The 21,823-nt window shown below is 37.8% G+C and overlaps 1 protein-coding gene across 5 annotated transcripts in view; it reads left to right on the top strand.

Moving 5' to 3' along the window:
- The window catches only part of C1D (C1D nuclear receptor corepressor), a 495,080-nt gene extending 475,126 nt beyond the window's left edge, over positions 1 to 19,954 (top strand). For 4 of the 5 annotated variants that reach the window (XM_066378113.1, XM_066378111.1, XM_066378112.1 and 1 more), the window contains exons 2-5: positions 13,989 to 14,135; positions 15,195 to 15,261; positions 15,574 to 15,629; positions 19,089 to 19,954. In XM_066378113.1, the coding sequence (XP_066234210.1) occupies positions 13,995 to 14,135; positions 15,195 to 15,261; positions 15,574 to 15,629; positions 19,089 to 19,253 (429 nt within the window). In that variant the 5' untranslated portion in view covers positions 13,989 to 13,994 and the 3' untranslated portion in view covers positions 19,254 to 19,954. Of the gene's footprint in view, positions 1 to 59; positions 119 to 13,988; positions 14,136 to 15,194; positions 15,262 to 15,573; positions 15,630 to 19,088 lie in introns of those variants that run through there. The other variant, XM_066378110.1, reaches the window with a different exon arrangement.
- The last annotated feature ends 1,869 nt before the right edge of the window (positions 19,955 to 21,823 follow it).

Raw genomic sequence — 21,823 nt, forward strand, 5'->3', positions numbered from 1 at the left:
ATGGTTTTTCAGAACAGCTTTTTACATGGCTCTTTATATATGTTATCTCAGCTGTTCAGCTTTTCAGGCAGTTGAGCAGTTGAGCAGTATGGCTCTAAATAGTGCACAGTGGATTAAGGTATTTGATTGTTTTCACTTTACTAAAATAATAACTGATGTTACTAATATATTGAGTGCTAATAGAGCCAGCCCGTGTTCTAATATTTTAATGCTTTACCTATATTATTCATTTAAACTGTACAATAGTTCTGTATACTGTTATGATTATTTTAGAGATAAGAAAATATACTAAGCAAATTTCATGGTTTTAGAAGGTAATTTTACTGCTTTATAATTTTGAAAACACTTCAAATTAAACATTAGACTTAAACAATAGAAGTAAATTCATTGTAATCTGATGTAATTATTCACCTCAACCTTGAGCAGCATCTTTATAATTTATATCACATTCTATTATCAGACTTTGGAATAAATTTGTTTTTAGAGGTTAATATCTTTAAAAGGATGAAGTCTATCTTTTCTCAGGGATTTTACTGTAAGTCTGAAGGAGCATTACAGGTAACACTAACATGGACTGTCTGCCAAAGACAACAGTATTTATTGAGAGATTATTGTATGTACATTGAACTTTTTTTTTTTTTTGTATTTTTCTGAAGCTGGAAACGGGGAGAGACAGTCAGACAGACTCCCGCATGCGCCCGACCGGGATCCACCCGGCACACCCACCAGGGGCAACGCTCTGCCCACCAGGGGGCGATGCTCTGCCCCTGGGGGGGGGGGAGTCGTCGCTCTGTTGCGACCAGAGCCACTCTAGCGCCTGGGGCAGAGGCCACAGAGCCATCCCCAGCGCCCGGGCCATCTTTGCTCCAATGGAGCCTTGGCTGCGGGAGGGGAAGAGAGAGGCAGAGAGGAAGGTGGGGGGGGGGAGGGGTGGAGAAGCAAATGGGCGCTTCCCCTGTGTGCTCTGGCCGGGAATCGAACCCGGGACCTCTGCATGCCAGGCTGACGCTCTACCACTGAGCCAATCGGCCAGGGCCTGAACTATTATTTTTTAAAGATAATGCAGTGCAGTAAAGTCAATACAGTAATTGAATTCTGGTGCAACATCTGTAGATGTGTTTCTAGTTTCAAAAAAATTATATATTGGCTTTGTTCTCTCACTTAATTTAATTATGTGTAATTCTGCTTGGCATAGGGATGGAAACAGACCCAGAATGTACATTATATTTTTGTTAGATCCATGTGGTGACTTCCTAATATTTATAAGTGCAACTTCTAGTATGATATTAAGATTCACCAAAATTTGATTCTAGTTTACTTTCATTGATTTTAGCCAGTTAACAAATAGTTACTAAATACCTAATATGTGGCGAGACATGCTAGTCATGTGGAGATACAAATATCATGCAACATGAATTCTGCCTTGAAGGAATGGCTTACTGGGTAAATAACCAATGGAATGTTCTGAAAAGAGGAGTGATATGATCTGATTCCGCTTTTTAACAGAATCACTCTGGCTGCCTTAATTAGTCAGGAGACCAATTAGGAAGGTGTTGTAATAATTCAGATGAGATGATAATGGCTTCAGAGTGGAAAGAAATGGATATGGTGAGTAGCAGTTCAATTGTGGATGTATTTTGTAGGTAAAGCTTATGGATTTGCTTATGGATTGAGTGTAGGTTATAAAAGTAAGATGATTGTGAAGGGTTTGGGCTTGAGCCTCAGTTAATCACCCTTAGTGGAGAAGTGGAAAACCATGGGAGAATCAGGTTTGGTGGGTGCAGAATAGGAGTTCACTATGACGTGCTAAGTTTGAAATGTCTGTTAGTCATTCACATGGAGATGTTGAGAAGGCAGTTGAGTCAAGTCTGGAGTTTGGTGGGGAGGTCATTGCTGGAAAAGAACATTTGGGAGTGAACAGATGGCATTTAAAAATGTAAAACGAGAGAGTCACCGAAGGAGTGATTGCAAACAGAAAAAAGAAGCAATAGAACTGCATCTTTAGGTATTTTAGACTTCATAGGTTTGAGGAAAAGAACTAGCAAAGGAGGCATAATTATTTTATTTATTTATTTATTTATTTTCTTTTCTGAAGCTGGAAACGGGGAGAGACAGTCAGACAGACTCCCTCATGCGCCCGACCTGGATCCACCCGGCACGCCCACCAGGGGGCGACGCTCTACCCACTAGGGGGCGATGCTCTGCCCCTCCGGGGCGTCGCTTTGCCGCGACCAGAGCCACTCTAGCACCTGGGGCAGAGGCCAAGGAACCATCCCCAGCGCCCGGGCCATCCCTGCTCCAATGGAGCCTTGGCTGCGGGAGGGGAAGAGAGAGACAGAGAGGAAGGAGGGGGTGGGGGGTGGAGAAGCAAATGGGCGCTTCTCCTATGTGCCCTGGCCGGGGATCGAACCCAGGTCCCCCGCACGCCAGGCCGACGCTCTACCGCTGAGCCAACCGGCCAGGGCTAAAGGAGGCATAATTAACAGCTCATGAGGGACAAGGATAATTTTGAAAGTCTGGGTTGTGGGATTCAGGGTGAATTGTTTTGTTCTAGTTTGATGGGTCAAATAAAATAAAGATTGACACTTGGATTTATCAAGAAACACAAAGGAGTATTATTGCTGGATATAACTATTGTATATGTATTATGACTATGTCTGGAGAACCTTGGGAGCAAAGAGGAAGAAGAGACTACAGTGGTACCTTGAGATACAAACAGACCAACATGAATTTTTTTTTTTTTTTTTACAGGGATAGAAAGAGAGTCAGAGAGGGATAGATAGGGACAGACAGACAGGAACGAAGAGAGATGAGAAGCATCAATCATCAGTTTTTCGTTGCGACACCATAGTTGTTCATTGATTGCTTTCTCATATGTGCCATGACTGCGGGCCTTCAGCAGACTGAGTAACCCCCCGCTCGAGCCAGTGACCTTGGGTCCATGCTAGTGAGCTTTTTCTCAAGCCAGATGAGCCCGCGCTCAAGCTGGCAACCCCAGGGTCTTGAACCTGGGTCCTTCCGCATCCCAGTCCGATGCTCCATCCACTGCGCCACCGCCTGGTCAGGCGAATTTTTTAAGATATGAGCTGCAACTTGGTCCGTATTTTTGTACGAGATCCAAGCGAAATTCCGAGATAACGAGTCAGTGATTTGGGAAGCTGCCACTAATTGGGTCCAGTATCGGCAGTTTGATATACGAGTTGACTGACTTATGAGCTCTGTTACAGAACGAATTAAATTCATACCTCAAGGTACCACTGTACTTTTGTTTGGGAGATATGGAAGCCTTTATAGAAGAGGATGCATTTGATTGGGTTTTAAGGGATTAATAGGTAGGTTTCACTAGGCCCAGAAGATAGGGGAGAGGGTATTCCAAGCAGAGGAAAAAGCCTTACTTCTCTTATTTCAAAGCCATACCTTCCAGTCAGCTGTTTTAAAGATTCTTTTGTCCTTCCTTATCTTTCTGTTGTGCCCACTAGCTAGTTCCTCATTCTGGGTAACTATTCTTCTAGGCCTATTGAATATTGCTAAAGAAATTCACAAAAGACACAAATAATGCTACCCTACCTCACCCGGGCTCTCTCTCAGTTTCCTGACAATTTCTTTATTTATCCCTATTCTCTTACTTTTATCAGTGAAGAAGGCTGATAGGAAAAAATGGATTCATTTGAAATATGGTGTTGGGGGAGAGTTCTGCGGATACCTGGGACCACCAGAAAGACTAACCAGTGGGTCCTAGAGCAAATTAATCCTGAAACATCTATGGAGGCAAAAAAGAGAAAACTGAAGCTGTCCTACTCCAGGCAATGTCGTGAGAAGGCAGGGTTCACTGGAAAAGACAATAATGTTGGGAAAAATAGGAGGCAGCTGGAAAGGAGGAAAACCAAACATAAAATGAATTGGCTCCATACAAAAATCCATAGGCACAAGTCTATAGGAGCTGAGAAGGACTGTTGACATTGGAGACATCACTCATATTGGGTCCCTGGGAGTTGGAACCTTAAAGAAAACGTCATGCAAATTCAAGTATGGCTCCACACTTGTATATCTTTTTTCTTGAACACAAATATCTGTTTTTCAATTTCTGTTCACTTTAATATGTCTCAAGACTGTATACTCTACCTCATACTTTTGCAGTGCTGTTGGAGTTCTTTATTGAATGAGTACATCATAATCTCTTCAACCAGATCTTGTTTACGGGCGGCACATAGGTTGTTCCCTGCTTTAAAGTTAAAGTGTTTTAAAGATTTGCAGTGGTTGTCCTTGAACATTATCTTGTGTGAGATATATTTTGAGAAGTAAAATTGTAGGGTCAAAGATTTGCACATAATTTTGAAGCATAGGGCCTAACTGTCCCACAAAACACTCAGTTTACACTACAATTAATAGTGAAGGAGAGACTGTTTCTCCTCACCTTTGCCCAGACTATGTACTATCAATCTTTTTAATTTTTGCTTGTTTGGCATGAAAAATAGCATCTTGTTTTGTTGATTTATGTTTCTTTAATTATGAGTAAGATTGAATAACAATGTTTATTGATCATCTGGATTACTTTTATTTGTGAGCTGCAGGTTTTCTTTGTTCATTTTTCTTTTGCATTGTAGGGTTGTTGTTTTTTTGTTGTTGTTAAATTGATTTGTAGAGGTTCCTTTTATCTGTCTTTATGTTGCAGATCTTTTCCTCTAGTTTTCCATTTGACTTCAAACTTTGTTGGTTTGCTTATTTATTTTCTTATGCATATATTTTTATAACAGCCAGGTAAAGATGTAAGACATTAGGATTTTTTTTAAAAGGAAATTTGTGACATTCTTAAAATAGTTATGGACACTCTGAAATGTCAGCCTTTGTTGGAAATGTCAGTAACACAAACCTCATTTAAAGCCACAGCTCTGTCTTGTTTTCATGAGTTTTGTTGGTAACCGTCACAGATCTGATGGCACTTCGTAGCCTCACCTTCAATTATATTTGGAGTTGAGACGAGATATAATAGAGCTGCTTAAGTATTTTAGATCATATTTCAGATTTAGATATCTCCCAGTTTATGAACTGAATTGTATTCTAAAAGTTAACTTGTGAATTGGCTATCTAGTTTCACTGTAGAAATAATGTACATAGGTTTGATGTCTTTGCTCTCAGTGTAATTAATCCATGAAGACTAATTTTTTTTTTAAGCAAATTTAAGATATTAGACACTTTTACCCAGGGATGTTTTTCTAATACAACTATGTATAATGCTGTTTCCATAGTGACAGAATTATCAGTAATTTCTTGCTGTCACCTAATACCCAAACCATGTTCATATTTCTTTCTCTCAAAAAAATATCTTTTAACAGTTGGTTTATTTGAATCAAGATCCAAACAAGATCTGTACATTTTATTTGATTTTATATTTTCTAAGTCTCCTTTAACTTCTTGTAGTCTGCTGCCCTTGCCTTTTAAACAGTTTTGTTTTCATGTCATTTACTTGTTCTAGAAATCAGGTCAATTGTCCTCTAGAGTATTTCTAATTCCAAGTTTGTCTGTCTGCTTTCTGGTGGTGTTAATATGTTTCTGTTTTCCATATTTTCTGTATAATGGAAGTTAGCTCTGAAGGCTCAATTAAATTCAGATTCAGCTCTTTTGGGAGTTGGAAATGCAGCACAGATGATGCTGTTTACATCATATTGCTTCACATCAGGAGGTTCATAATATATTTTTCTCTTTTTTTTTGTATCTTTCTGAAGCTGGAAACGGGGAGGCAGTCAAGACAGACTCCCGCATGCACCCGACCGGGATCCACCCGGCATGCCCACCAGGGGGCGATGCTCTGCCCATCTGGGGCGTTGCTCTGTTGCGACCAGAGCCATAATAGCTAGCGCCTGAGGCAAAGGCCAAGGAGCCATCCCCAGTGCCCGGGCCATCTTTGCTCCAATGGAGCTTCGGCTGCGGGAGGGGAAGAGAGAGACAGAGGAAGGAGAGGGGGAGGGGTGGAGAAGCAGATGGGCACTTCTGTGTGCCCTGGCCGGGAATTGAACCCGGGACTCCTACACGCCAGGCCGATGCTCTACCACTGAGCCAACCGGCCAGGGTCCTCTTCTTTTTTTTATAATATGTTTGTGCAACTTTGAGTGAAGTGGAGATAGATCCATGTATTCAGGTAGTATTAGCCTCCCCCTCTGTTACAAACTTCCCTGTTGTCCTTTTATTGGTTTGTGATCATTGCCTGAATCTTTCATTTCATTAGGGGTTGCAAAATGTTATTTTGAAGAAAAGTTGATATTTCTTTCACATTTGTTAGCTGGAATTTGACATCTAGGTTTATTTCTTGGGAACCTGACAATCGAGTAACAAAGCTGCTATGGGAAAATGCTGTGAGCACAGCAACTTGAAGTGCCAAAAGTAGACCTCTCTTTGCTTAGTTCTGGTGGCTTAAAAGAGTGTGGTGGTCTCTTTGATGCGTTAGCTTGGCTAGTGCTGTCCCCAGATAGTCCATGAAACGCCAATCTAGGTGTTGCTGTAAGGGTATTTGTAGATCTGACTAAAATCCACAGTCAGTTTACTTAGTTGACTTGAGGAAAACTATTCTAGATCAGTGATCCCCAACCTTTTTTGGGCCACGGACCAGTTTAATGTCAGAAAATATTTTCATGGACCGGCCTTTAGGGTCGGACGGATAAATGTATCATGTGACCGAGACAAGCGTCAAGAGTGAGTCTTAGACAGATGTAACAGAGGAAATCTGGTCATTTTTTTAAAAATAAAACATAGTTCAGACTTAAATATAAATAAAATGGAAATAATGTAAGTTATTTATTCTTTCTCTGCGGACTGGCACCAAATGGCCCACAGACCAGTATCGGTCCACGGCCTGGGGGTTGGGGACCACTGTTCTAGATAAGTCAACTGACTTAGTCATTGAGAGACTTTAGAAGCAGAGCTGAGACTTACTTCCCTGACAGAAGAGGAACTCCACCTCTGGATAGCAGCCTCGGTTTGTAGCCACGTTCTAGTGTGGCCCGCCCTGGAGGCCTGCCCTACAGAGTTTGGAATTACAATACTTAGCCAGACCCCACAATTGCGTAAAATCATTTCTTGTAATAAATCTCCTCAGATATTTATCGCCTGCTGGTTCTGCTGCTCTGGTTGAACTCTGGCTGGTACAAGCAACTCCCCTGACTCTCCTGTTCTCTGACCCAATGGGGTGAGGAATGGAGGTAGAGTCGGAGGACCTACTTAGAGTTACCATTGTAATGAATTGCTCAGGCTGGGACTCCTGAGAGAGAAATGCAGAGCTGAGTGGAACTACAGGTGTAAACTGAGACTGTCCTGGGCAAATTGTGCCATAGAGACATTTTGTGTGTCAGCCACCAGTGATAGATACATCAGTATGACACCACACCCTCAAGTTGCTTATAGTCAAAGGAAAGGCAGGTAAATCAAGTGATGTTACCAGATCGTGTTTCAAATGACATTGTTTATTTAGACAGAATAAGACGATGCCACCCAGAGGGGTAAAAGGTTAGAGTGATTGTGGCACATTTGGAAAACTGCCCTCATGGCTATAACCTTAGGATTGGATGAGGGAAACCATGAAAGATGAGGTTAGTCAGACAGGGGACACATTGTAATGAGCTTGACCTCTATTCCTGTGGGGTTTGGAGCTTATCTTCAAAGTGCTGGAGGACAATTGCAGAATTTTAAGCAGAGGCGCATACCATTGCCAGACTATCTTATAAAAAAATCATATTTTGTAACATTCTAAAATTTAGAATGGAAAGAAAATGATAGAAGAAAGACTATTCAGGGATTGAGAAAATCTAGTCAGTGAGGAGAGAACTTGTGGTGTAAGGATATTAAAGCTGCTGTATTTGCAAGACTGATTGGATTTGGGGCCTGAGGAGGGAGCGAGGGGTGACTCCTAGGTTCCTGGCTGGACTGACCTCCCAGGAGTAGAGAATCGGGAGGGAAGGGGGTGACTTCACTTGTGTGTGTGATGCTTGCACTCCTCCTTTTCTTCTGTGGATTCTATCGCTTTCGTAACTGGTGAGCGGAGGGAAGGAGCAAAAATGTCCCATAGAGCAGTGGTCCCCAACCCCTGGGCCGTGGACCGGTACCAGTCCGTGGGCCATTTGGTACCGGTCCGCAGAGAAAGAATAAATAACTCACATTATTTCCGTTTTATTTATATTTAAGTCTGAATGATGTTTTATTTTTAAAAAATGACCAGATTCCCTCTGTTACATCCGTCTAAGACCCACTCTTGATGCTTGTCTCAGTCACGTGATAAATTTATCCGTCCCACCCTAAAGGCCGGTCCGTGAAAATATTTTCTGACATTAAACTGGTCCGTGGCCCAAAAAAGGTTGGGGACCACTGCCATAGAGATTACTGTGCAGGGGTTCCCCTTCTCTGCCCTGAGTCTCAGCCAGACTGCTGAGGGATGAAGAGAAGCACGTTTTCTCCTGCCCTCTTCCACTTTGCCACCTCTGCAGCCAGGCTTTGGAAGGAGTAGGTGGAGGGGTGAGGAATACGGATAGAACCCCAGACAGGCAGGGGTGGGTGAGTTCTATTTCTTCTCTGCACATTTTACCATGTACAACCTTGGACAAGTTACTGAAACTCAGTTCCTCATCTGTGAGGAGTAGATGAGTTAATGTGTGCGGTGTGCTTAGGCTAGCGCCTGGCCGGTATGCAGCGGTGTTCAGATGTCTGCCATTGTGCTGATACACTGCTCCCTCCTGGGGCCCTGGGAACGGGGGAGTTTATGTAGCTCCCTTTTGCAACTCTTGTGGAAGGAGCCAATACAGGGGCTGTCCATATAAGATGTTAGAAGAAATCATTTGAATTGGGGGGAATTTTTGATAATAGAAGAACCTTTATTTTTTAGTCTGTCTTTGTCATGCTTATTTTTTTAGATAGGTGAAAGGCAAGTGGTTCAGTTCAGATTTAATGAGGGTAATTATTCTTACTTACTGCCTTGCTTTCAGTGTTTCACCCTAACCCATTTTAACAATAAATAGCTACTTGTTTATTGGGGCTTAGGGACATGGAATAATTGCAGGAAAACATCTCCCATTATGATTCTAGAGAGGGAAAATATTTTCTAATAAAAAAAGTCAGATGAAAAATTTACATTTAAATAATGGTCTTTTTGAATTTTTATACTTGCAGTATTTGTTAAAAGCCAAATACTTTATTAGAATATGCATTTATTTAAATTTCATAATTATTTTTATTACAAATTTAACATGCTTTTTGAAGTAACAGAACTTAAACACTGAAGAATGAAGAGTTAAAAAAATGAGTCTGCTTTGATCCTATTTCTTAATCCCTTTTCAGAGAGAATGTCTATTTCTTATGTCTCCTTCAAATCTTTTTTAGTATCTCTACAGATACAGCTTTTTAAAAACAATTGGCATATGTTAAATATATTACATGTTGTATACAGTGTTCTATGATATTTTTTACCACTTATCATTATGTGTTATTACATACAGATTTACTTCTTTCTCTTTTTCTTTCTTCTTTTTTTTATACTGTGAACAATATTTTATTTAGTCATTTTTGTGTGCAACCGAAACTCTGGGAGTTCAAAATTAACATCCTTGCCCATGCACCTCTTGTAGACATCAGGAAAAGTTTCAGCCTTGTGCTCCATGTATTTCTGCTGGGCTTTATCCAAATGAATCTTCATGAGCCAACTCATTTTTAATATTCTTTTGGATGGAATGTGCTACAGTTTATTTAGTTGTTTCCCTAGATTATTTTTAGTATTTTGTTACTGGTCATTTATTCAACAAATGTTTATTGACTGCCAGGCGGTGCTAATGAACAAAACATAAACAAATTCTGTTCTCATGTAAAAAGTTAGCATCTTTTGAGGTGGGCAGACAATAAGTAAATATCATGAATATGTCAGGTGTTATTGAGTACTGTAAGGTAGAGGAGATAGGGAGTGCAGGGTCTGAGAGGTAGGGTATGATGGGTGGGCCATGTATTTTAAAAGAGGATGATCAGGAAAATTTACCAGTAGGTGATGTTTGAGCAATGAGCTCTGAAACTGTTGGTGAGAGGGGGAGCAGGACATTCTAGGAAGGGGAGAAATGCAAAGGCCCTGAGGTAGGGGAATGCTTGTGCTGATGGAGGAGGAGCAATGAGGCCATCCTGCCTAGAGTGGAATGAGCAAGGGGTAGAATGGGAGGAGCTGAGGTCACAGAAAGATGCTGAGAAGGCAGGTTGTGTTGGGCTTTTTAGGACATTGTAAAGACTGTCTTTTACTCTGAGTAAGGTGGTAAGCCTTTGGAAGTTTCCAAGCCAGAGGTATGATGTAGATTTGGAATGACCACTCTGCTTTTTCTTGATAATAAACTACTGGGCTGGAAACAGGGAGGCCATTTAAAAGGCTAGTGCAATAATTTAGGTGAGGCACAACAATGGCTTGGACTGGCTTGGACCAGGGTGGCAGCAGTAGCAGTGGTAGGATGTGGTCAGCTCTGAAGATGTTTTAGACAGGCTAAAAGAGAAAAGAGTCCAGGGCCTCTCTGAAGTTTTGGGGCTAAACAATTGGAAAGGTGGAGTTACCAGGAAATGAAGTGGGGAAGACTACAGTAGGCAAGATTAAGCATTTGGCTTTGGGCATATTATGCTTGAGAATCTATCAGTATCCAACCAGAGGAATTATTGAGTAAGCAGTTGGAAATGTCGATTTGGAATTCAGTAGGGAGGCCAGGCTGGAGACACAAACCTGGGAGTCATCAGTGTTTCAGTGCAATTTAGAGCTCTGAGCTCACCTATGGAGTAAATTAGAGAACAGGCTTGAGGACAGATCTTGAGATACTTCAAGGTTAAAAGGCTGGGTATGAAAAGGGTGCTGCCAAGGACACCAAGAAAGCACCCAGTGAGGTAGGAGGGAAACCAAGAAAATATGTTGTCCTGGAAACCAAATGAAGGGAGGCAGTGAAGTCAGATGGTGAGAACTGAAACCTGACCATTGAACTTAAAAATGTGACTGTGTGGGGGACCCTGACAGGAGCAGTTTTGAGTGAGAAGTAGTAGGACTGTGTGTAGTAGATTTCAGAAAGAATGAAGGAGAGGAATTGGACTGTTAGTATAAGTAGTCCTTTTGAGGAGTTCTAAAAGGGAGATAGACAGTGGAGCGTTAGCTGGAGTCAGATGTTTCTTGTCTAAGATAGAGAAATACAATGTTTTAAGAATTATGGGTAATGATTCAGCAGAGGGAAAAATTGATGCAAGAAGAAAGTGGGGGAAATTCAGAGAGGAGTTTGAAGAATCCATTTTGATAGATTTGTATGAATGTATACAAAGATTTCTGGAGGCTAGATTCTTAAGAGGATTTCCAGAGTCAAAGGGTATATGCATTTAAAAAACCTGTAGCAATTTATAGTCTACCTTCAGTTTATAACCTTTTCTAACATTGAACTTTGATAATCTTTAAAATTATTACCAATTTGATGGGTGGTATCCTCATTATTTTAATTTGATTTATGCTTTGTAGCAACTTAATCTAACTAATCCTTTATGGTATTTTGGCAAAATATTTTCTCCCAGGTTGTTTCTTTTAACTTTGCTTATGCTGTAATTTTACCATATAGATGCTTTTTAATTTAGTTTTTATGTAATTCTGTCAGCCATTTCTTTTTATAGCATTTGGATTATATAAATATTTTATATAATGTTTTTAATATGTTTGTTCATTTACCTTTTACATTTATCTGGATTTTTTTTGTGTATGTTGTAAAATAGGTGTCTTAAGTTTTTTATCTTTTTCTATGTTTTTTTAATCTTTTTATTTTTTTAAATTTATTTTATTCATTTTTTTTTTTTAGAGAGGAGAGAGAGACAGAGATAGAGAGAGAGGAGAGAGAGACAGAGAGAGAGAGAAGGGGGGAGGAGCAGGAAGCATCAACTCCCATATGTGCCTTGACCAGGCAAGCCCAGGGTTTTGAACCGGCGACCTCAGCATTTTCAGGTCGACGCTTTATCCATTGCACCACCACAGATCAGGCCTCTTTTTCTATGTTCTTAACCAGTTAAATACCATAAGAATGAATTGGTTTTTAAAGGTTTGGAAAAAATTACTTATAATATATTTTGGGTTTGGATCCCTTTTGGAGGCTAGATCTTTGACTTCCTTTAAATTTTTTCCTTATGGTTAATGATCTCTTTGTTTAAATACTTCTTTTAGGTTAGTTTTGGTAATTGATAATTTTTTCTCAGCAACTAATTCTTTTTATTTGTATTTTCAAATATATTGGTTTAAGATTTTACATAAAGCAGAGCAATACTGCATCTTCTCTGTACTTGCAGTATATCCCTGTTCTTGCACTTGGATCTGGACAGCAGATGCTGGAGCCATTCTTTGACAGTGCTAGGGGTTGGTTAGCTGTTTTCAGCCCTTGAGGCCAAGCTCTTACTGCCCTTGTTTTGGGGTTATTCGTAGATTCTTCCCCTTTGTTTGTAGGGCATTGTAGGCTCCTTGTTTCTATTGTCCAGTTTGCTCTTTAGCTTACAAAAGTTTCTACTGTTGAGGCTAGCTGATGGCTATGTGCCTCTTTTGGTTTTCAGCATTACTATGGACTTAATTTGATATTTCTTCTATCATTTTGGAGAGAATTCTGGGAGGGATGAGACAAATCTGTGTTTTCAGTTAGCCTTTTGAAATAGCAAGGCACAGTTCTATGTGGTTTTCTTTTATCATTGTTCTTTGTTTAATTGTTGGTTGCACAGTAGTTGGATAGTAACTTTACAGCACAAGTAGTGAGAGTCAGATGGACTTCACTTTTTTTTTTAAATGAATCCAGATGTCTCAGTGGAGTATATACTTGTTGAATAGAAATGTTGATATATTGTGACTAAGTATTCAAATAGTACTTTTCAAACTTAAATGACCTAGTCATAACATTTAGAACCTAAGGGTCCTTTATAGATCATTAGACCATTTTATGGATGAGGTATTTGAAGTCCAGAGAGACTCAGTGATTTATTTGAAGTAACAGAGTCATTGATCAAGCAAGATGTAAAGCCCACATATCTTTACTTCAATTCTGCTGTTCTTTGTGCTGTTTTACCACGTTCTTGCTGTTTTCTTTAGCTATGTAATGAAAGAGGTATTTTCAGCTAATTAAAAAAATAATTTAAAACCTAAAGATGGTACATATGTATGGCTTAGAAGTGCTTCTGAAATCTGATCTTAGAAACCACTTGAAATACACTGATGTGTATTTTGCTTTTTCTCACATATATATTAAATATTATGATATAAATGTGAATTTTAAAAGAATGGGCTGTCAGCTATGCTCTAGCCTAAATGAAAACCCTGTAGTTTATTTCTCCCAAACTTCCTCTTTTCTGCTTTATGTAATTTATGGGTTTTTTGAATTTCTTCTTAATATTTTAAAGAAGCTTAAGGAATATATAAATATAGGCTTGAAAAATTATTTTAGTGATAAATAATCATATTTCAGACCTAGCATTTCTCATTTTTTAATTTAATATACCCTGCTACTAGGTCAACACCTAAATATAGAAGGGCTCTAATACATGTTTTTTGAAAATAGAAGAGCTTTGCTTATCATTTTTCAGCAAGCATTAGGGGATATACTCATCACACTTTCATTCCTTTGCTTGATCTTTAACTTCAACAGAAATTTCCTTAAATGTAGAATTTTGATAATTGATATTTCATGTGTGGCAGTCATGTCTTAGTTCTCAAAAAGCATTGAGAGTTTGATATGTGTAGCATTAGTGACCTTGGGTGGGTCTGTTCCTTGTCCCTCCGCCCCCACCCCTGCCCTTCGAGCAACTTAAGAAGAAGGGAAGTTTATATATAATAGCTCTAGAATTATATTCTAAGATTTCTTTAATATTTTTCCGGTTTTAACTCTTTTAGCACTTTTGAAGTACATGGTATGACCTATGCATTTTTCTTTTGTAACTTAAAGAGCAACCTTTGTCTCCAGTATAAATTCTAAGAATTTACTTCTTTGCAGTTGGTCATGATGGCAGGAGAAGAAATGAATGAAGACTATCCAGCAGAAATCCATGAGTATTTATCAACATTTGAGAATTCCATTGGTGCTGTAGATGACATGCTGAAGACTATGATGTCTGTTTCTAGAAATGAGTTGTTGCAGAAGGTACTTTAAAAATGTAATTTCTAAAAATGTAATTCATAAAAGAGTGCTGTGTTAAGAAATAATGATATATGCATGATCCTTTCCCCTGTTATTTCAATTTTATAAGTATTGGGGTAATTTTAGGAGATAAAACTCCAACCTTAGGAAATACCTTTTAGCTATATTTTTATTTTGACCAAAAAAAAAAAAAAAAAAAGCCTGACCAGGCGGTGGTGCAGTGGATAGAACGTCGGACTGGGATGCGGAGGACCCAGATTTGAGACCCTGACTGAGGTCACCAGCTTGAGCGCGGGCTCATCTGGTTTGAGCAAAGGTCACCAGCTTGGACCCAAAGTCGCTGGCTCAAGCAAAGGGTCACTCGGTCTGCTGAAGGCCCCTGGTCAAGGCACATATGAGAAAGCAATCAATGAACAACTAAGGTGTAGCAATGAAAAACTGATGATTGATGCTTCTCAACTCTCTTCGTTCCTGTCTGTCCCTATCTATCCCTCTCTCTGACTCTCTCCTTGTCTCTGTAAAAAAAAAAAAAAAAAAAAAAAAAGGAGCACTCCCAGCATTCTTTTCTACAGACTCTATCTTTGACCTTTTAAGTATTACAATGATGTTATCAGGGTTTCTGGAAACCCTATAGGACAAAAAGAGTAAATTGACTTTGACAGTCTAAAACAAATCTCATTATGTTTCTTCTGTCTTTGGTATTGCCTAAGCATTTTAGCCTGCTTCTTATACATAAATGCATCATGTACAATGTTTATATTGATAAATTACTTTTGACGTACAAAGCCCAGATCATAACTCCTGAAATTAAAATAATTCAAAAGAATTTTTCTTGCATTATACACATTCCTTGTCTAACTAAAGATGGTACTCTGAATTGGAAATTTGTGGGCAAAAATCACTGGTTAACAAAACTTTTTCTTTTTGCAAATGATTTACAGATCATTTGGCTATTGGAGTATCAGAAGTGAAAAAAACATTTGATGCATTGTGCTTGGTGAAAGTTTAAAATACGTGATGGTCCTCAAAATTTGAATTTCTTCTCTTTATCTCTTTCTTCAGTTGGACCCACTTGAACAAGCGAAAGTGGATTTAGTTTCTGCTTACACATTAAATTCAATGTTTTGGGGTACGTATATTACTTTGGAGCTAATTAGAAAGCAAATTATTTATTGAGTCAAGGGTGATTTATTCTTTAATTGCTAGCAATTTATATACAGTTATACTTTATGACAATTTTAATAGTCAGATATTTATTTCTTTTAAATCATAATACCATATGCCCATAAACCACACACATATTTATTATTACATAAAGGTTGAATAATTTAAAATTTAATCAATCATATGTGTGACATTTTTTTTGTAACTACAGTTTCTTTAATTAATGCTCTTAATTAATAGATACAGCATTTTATTTCATGAAATCTTTCTCTTATAGTTTACCTGGCGACTCAGGGCGTCAATCCTAAGGAGCACCCTGTGAAGCAGGAGCTGGTGAGATGGCAGTGGGCTTCTTCCTCCCCAGTCTGCTCAGTGTTCCCCAAGCCAAGCCCCAGCACCTCCACCACACTAACTGGGGAGAGTAAAATCATTGCGGGTTGAAATTATGAAAGCGAGTCAGATTTCATCATGTCCTTAGTTTTTCTTAGTGTTGTCAGAGAATTGGTGTTTCATATATTATACAAATCTCTGGATGGGAAAAATATGTTATGATTCTAGTAATTATTTATAACTTCCATATTATTTTTTCTATAAATTCTTGAAATCTTGTTCATCTCTACAACTGCATTTTTAAAAAAAACTCTTACACAATTCTTAAAAGTATATTCTAGTTGATTTACTAGCAAAGACGGGAAAGCTTCTCCCCCACCTTTTCAATTCTTCCATTAATTCATTTTCTCAGCAGTAAAGAATTCAGTTCAGCAACAAAGCTAAAAGCTTTTTTGGCACCAGTTGTATGTGTACTGTCCAGTAATTCTGCATTAGTGACATATTTACAACCTGTAATAAATCTTCTAGGTTTGTCTTTGTATTCCATTTGGATGTATAAGTACTGTATATAAGGTCTGGTATCGTAGAGTTTTTGCTGACTTCAAAAATGAAATCAAATCATTCAACTTAAAAGAGAAAAATTAGAAATCAAACTATAGTTACCTTCTTGACTTGGCTTTATGAATAAAAATATTAATTTATTCTTTGTGTTTATAAAATATTAGGTAAATAGATGTGTGAAATACACTTGACACTGTATTATTGTCCGTAAGTCTTACGGTATTTGATATGTATGTTATGTACAACTTAGTAAAGTGTACATAACAGTTAAGTAGTTGGTCATTTAGTTTTAAAAAATGAATAACCAGATCTGTTGTCTTCATTTTGTTAATGTGTGAACTAAGATAGTTTCTCCTTTTAAAGTTCTTGAGGGAAAAGAAATTTATTTTTAAAAACAGAAATTGTGATAAAATACTTAAAGCAAAGTATAAAGCAATATGATACACAAATCTTGATCTGAGTAGTGATATTTGCTTTAAATCCTAAGAGGTTCTATTTTCAACTTTCTAATACAGGCTTTACATTTATAAAATATTTCTCTTTTCTTTTAACGCAGAGTTATTGTGAGTATTTTAATATTTGGTTCTGTCATGGAAAAGATAAAATCATGTCTTCTTTCTCCCTCAGAACCCACTTTATGGAGTAGTACATTCATATTCTGGACAAGGGTTGACAAAGTACAGGAATTCATGACCCTTTTCTCCTTTTCTGGCCTTGTGACAAACATCACTAATTGATCATAGAGTTAGTGTGTGAGAGATGTATCATGAATGGGGAAAGACATTGAAAATAGTGAATTCATTCATTCAACAAATACTTGTGTGCCTGGCAGGAGCTAGGCATTATTTTTTAGTGAAGTGATTTCCTCAGTGAATAAAGCCAATGAATATTCTTGCCCTGTGGCAGATGTCGAAGGAGACACACAATTAACATAATAAAACAAACAAACAAATGATAACTACATATAAATATATATGTTAGGGGAAATATAATGTATGTTATGGAAAAAAGCAAAACCTAGTCCGCTGTAGGGAGGAGTGTAGTGTCTTGGTAAGATTGCCGTTTGAGGTGGGAATGGTCAGCCTGTTACAGGAGATTGCTGCCTAGATTGACTGGGAGGGAGGGGGGGAGCAGTGGCTGTGGGTGTTCAGTGTTAGGTCCCCTGGGCAGGGCTGGGGTGGGAGCCTGCTGTTAGGACTTGGCTTTCTCCTCGGAGAGAAATAAGGGGCTGTGAGTGGGTTTTGAGCAGAGTTGTCAGTCTTTTACAATTAAAAAATTGGGAGGTTCTGCAGTTTTTGGTGCATGTTTATGCCACTATTTTGGTTATTTTAATGAAACTTGCTTTTAAAAAAGCAGTGATCAATCATTTACTCTATTTTATGCTTCTCATCACCTTCACTTCTCTAGATGAAGTATAGTGTAGCCCTTCATTCTGGTTAATGATCTCAAAAGATTTTAATGGTATAGCAACCTATTTTGTTTCCTATCTTGTTAAGTCTGACTAGAACTGTATAGCATTAGAAAACAATGCTTATCAATCAAAACTATGAAATTGAATGAAATACCTTGTGTTTTCATTTTGCTTATTTTATTTTATTTGTGACACTCCAAAGTAACAACAAAAATCAATCCTCCCTCACCCATTTCCTGTTTAGAAAAACTTAGCAGAGTTTAGTTTATATGTTACAAGTACATGAGAGTTCTATTTTAGGTATAGACTTTAGGTAAATAAGAGCTAATATGTAGATTTAGATTAAAGCTAAGTCAAAGAAAGTATAACTACATATGAACAGTTCACTGTTTATCGCTGTAGTGATGTCAGTCTAGTTTTCCCTCTTTTGAAACACTCAGACCACTCTTGAAGTCACTTTTTTTGGGTATTTTTCCGAAGTTAGAAGCGGGGATTGGGGGCGGCAGACAGACAGACTTGCGTATGCACCCGACCGGGATCCACCCGGCATGCCCACTAGGGGGCGATGCTCTGCCCATCTGGGGCATTGCTCTGCTGCAACCTGAGCCATTCTAGTGCCTGAGGCGGTGGCCATGGAGCCATCCTCAGTGCCCAGGCCAACTTTGCTCCCATGGAGCCTTGGCTGCGGGAGACGAATAGAGAAATAGAAAGGAGAGGGGGAGAAAGGAGATAGGGAAGGGTGGAGAAGTAGATGGGTGCTTCTGTGTGCCCTGGCCAGGAATTGAACCTGGGACTGCCACATGCTGGTCCGACGCTCTACCACTGAGCCAACCGGCCAGGGCTGAAATAACTTTTTAATATCTGTGTTTCCCTAGACCAGAGATTGTCAACTGGTGTGCTGCAAGAATTCTTAAAACATGCAGCCCTGGCTGGGTAGTTCAGCTGGTTAGAGCATTGTCTCGAATTACCAAGTTTGTGAATTCAGTTCCTGGTCAGAGCACATATAAGAATCAACCAATGAATGCATAAATAAGTGGAACATCAAGTTGATGTCTCTCTCTTTCTCTCTCTGTAACATCTATAACAAACAAGAACAAACATGCATACCTGATTATTTAGTGGAGGACACTGACCTCTTTTCCCTTAGAATGTCAAATTAAAAGATGACAGCAGCCAACACAATAGCCATCCACTGTGAATGAATCAAAAGTATACCTATTTTTTGTCAGATCAGCAAAATATATATTTTATGTCTGCTGCAGAATTTTAGTAATTAGTTTGTGTGCCATGAGATGAAAAAAGGTTGCAAATTGCTGCCCTAGTGAACGCCAGGAGGGCATGTGCTTGTCTAGCCTGTTCGCTGGCACTTCCTAGTTCCACTCAATCAGCGATAAATACATACCTATTGATGTAACTGGGTGCAGTGTAGTAAAACTCAGTGGTGGTGAACAGCTTAGTAAATCTATTGCCTTTCTCCTTTTATCTTTAAGGAAAGAATCAGAGTGTATATGAACAGAGTCAAGGAAATAACAGACAAGAAAAAGGCCGCCAAGCTGGACAGAGGTGCAGCTTCAAGATTTGTAAAAAATGCCCTCTGGGAACCAAAACCTAAAAATACACCCAAAGTTGCCAATAAAGGAAAAAGTAAAAAATAACCTTTTGGTTGTGATGTACACATGTTCAAAAAGTACATCATTTTTATTGTTTTACACAAAATTGTTGATTATGTGGCAATGTGTGGTTTAAATGTATTCGTTATTGAATTCATATATAAAATTTACATTGGAATTTGTGATGCTAAATACATTTTTCCCCAGAAAGATTAAGTTATCTGTATTGATTTTCCTACAGAACACTATGAGGTTTCTAATATAGTGGTATATTTTATATTTATAGTTTACCATCTCTCTTGACAGGACTCTTATTTCCTTATATAGGTCAACCTTTCAAGTACCATTTTATAAGCAACTATGAAATTTAAGTTGTGTTTCATAAACATTTGTCTATTTTAAATGTATAATGACTTTATGAAGTATGCTTTCTGAAGGCTGAAGTTATAAATACATTTGTGTCACTATATACAAGAAAAAGTGAAATGACTTAAATGTTTGTTGTTTTTTCTGTATAGTTACTTCATCATGTTTTTATGATTTTGAGAATTATTTCTTTTGATACTTGAAGTGTGAATCTAAGTCTTTATAAGGTGATATATTAATTTTTGGCACTTTGCCTCTTTGTCCTGTTTAAAGTAAAATATATTCTCATTAATTGTAGATGGGAAATGTGGTTGTATATTGATGGCTGAATTTTGGCATAATAACTATGTTCTAACAATAAAGGCTGGAAATGTTGTGTAGCTGACCGGTTTATTCTTCTTTTTGGAGTAAACTTACCCTTGAAAATAGGGAGATAGGTTTTAGAAATCATTAGGAGTAGAGAAGTTCACAAGTTTTGTTCCTGATGCATAGTGCCCACAGTCCTACCGGTTGACCTTGTCCAGATGGATACACGAGTCAAGTGCATGCGACTGTTTTGGGACAACTCTGTGTTACGGAGTACCACTCAAGCAGAGGAGAAATCCAAATGAGATTATATTGTGTTTATATTCTGATTTGTTTTTCTGAAATATTTGTTACAGAGAATTCTAATATTAAAATTATTATTTCTGTCTAAGCCTATGAATTTTAATTAATATTCTAATATTTCCAGTGTTTGAATCATATCGTGTGTAGGGATGCCAAGTACAATAAAATACTTTAATTTTTGAAAAAAAAGTTGTTAAAATTTTCTGTGTGATTAATTTTCCATAAGTAACCTTGAATAAATGGATTTCTTGATTTATGGTAGCAGATATTGGAAATGGTCTTAAAATGTAATGGATTTTGTAAAGCATGTTGAACTCTCTCGGTGACACATGAAGAGGAAGTCAGTGGTAGACGCAGAAAGTCTTCGGGCTCAGATGTCGGACAGTTTTTGAAATGGAAGAATATTTATAGTTATTTCATTTTTTTTTCTCTACAAATTTTTGCCTTTTTAAAAACATTTCTTTATGAGGAATATAAATGTTATTGAAATTAAGTGTACCATATATGTGGCATTATTTATTGCAAAGAAACAACTTGCACATTTCTGTATGTTTCTAATTTCATAAAGAAAAAAAAATCATACATTTATAGAAAATCATTAGCCAAATTATAGGTTTGTAAAAGCCCAACTCTGTATTCTGTTAAATTGGAGATTTATTTCAGGGTTTACTATTAGAAACGAAAGACAGTTTGAGCATATTCTGTTTTATTATATATAATTTCAAATACTTAGCACATCATAGGGAGCTGAATGGTAGTCATGCATTGGGTTATTTGTTGTTTATTCATTTCATATATACTTAATGGCATTTCTGTTGTGAGTTCTAACTAAGACAACTCCAGCCTTTATTCTATTTTATCAAGTGTTATGAAAAAATTAGTCTTTTTGTTCAATTTAGATTTTCAGAGTTACTGGAAAATTTATGACAAATTGTGCTCATTAACCTTAGTTAGAACCATAAAGGGTGAGGGTTGATCTCTTTGACTCTGGTGCAGTCATTGTTAACACAGTTTGCTCCAAATGGCAGTCTCCTCTAAGTTTAGATGTTAATTACACCTATTATTAATCTCTTTGGGAATTACCAAGTTTGAGAGGTTATAGCTACAGATATTTTTAAGGCTAGAATTATAGACTATTAATCTAATACTAAAAAAATGAGATTCTGTCTTTTAATATTATTTTAAGTACAATTTTCTTCTTCATAGTTGCAGGATGAAAATTATTTTATTAAAGTAGAATATGTTACGGGGAAAAATCGAAGCTTGAATTATGGTTTACATTCCTGGAATTAGGAGGTTATGGCAAATTGATTGGTTTTTAAAATACCCTGTAGATTAAAAAAATGTTCTACTTAGCTGTTAGGAGTGGATTGACATTATTTCTAAATAAGACTGAAAATTAGCTGCAAATGTAGTCAGGAAATGCTTTGAAAGTGGACATTGTATTGAATACAGATCCTTTTTTTCTTAAGTAGGTCATTGGAGTAAAAGGTGCTTTCAGAATCAGCTATGATCAAGTTAAAACGAATTTATGCAAACATTTATTAGAAATGCTAGTTTTACAAAGTGCAATGAACTGAGAAAGCTTTGAACAGGGATTCTGACCCTCATGCAGTAGCTAAGTTTGATGCATAAAGGGA

Source organism: Saccopteryx leptura, chromosome 3 (assembly GCF_036850995.1).
Source record: "Saccopteryx leptura isolate mSacLep1 chromosome 3, mSacLep1_pri_phased_curated, whole genome shotgun sequence".
In the NCBI taxonomy this organism is placed as follows: domain Eukaryota; kingdom Metazoa; phylum Chordata; class Mammalia; order Chiroptera; family Emballonuridae; genus Saccopteryx; species Saccopteryx leptura.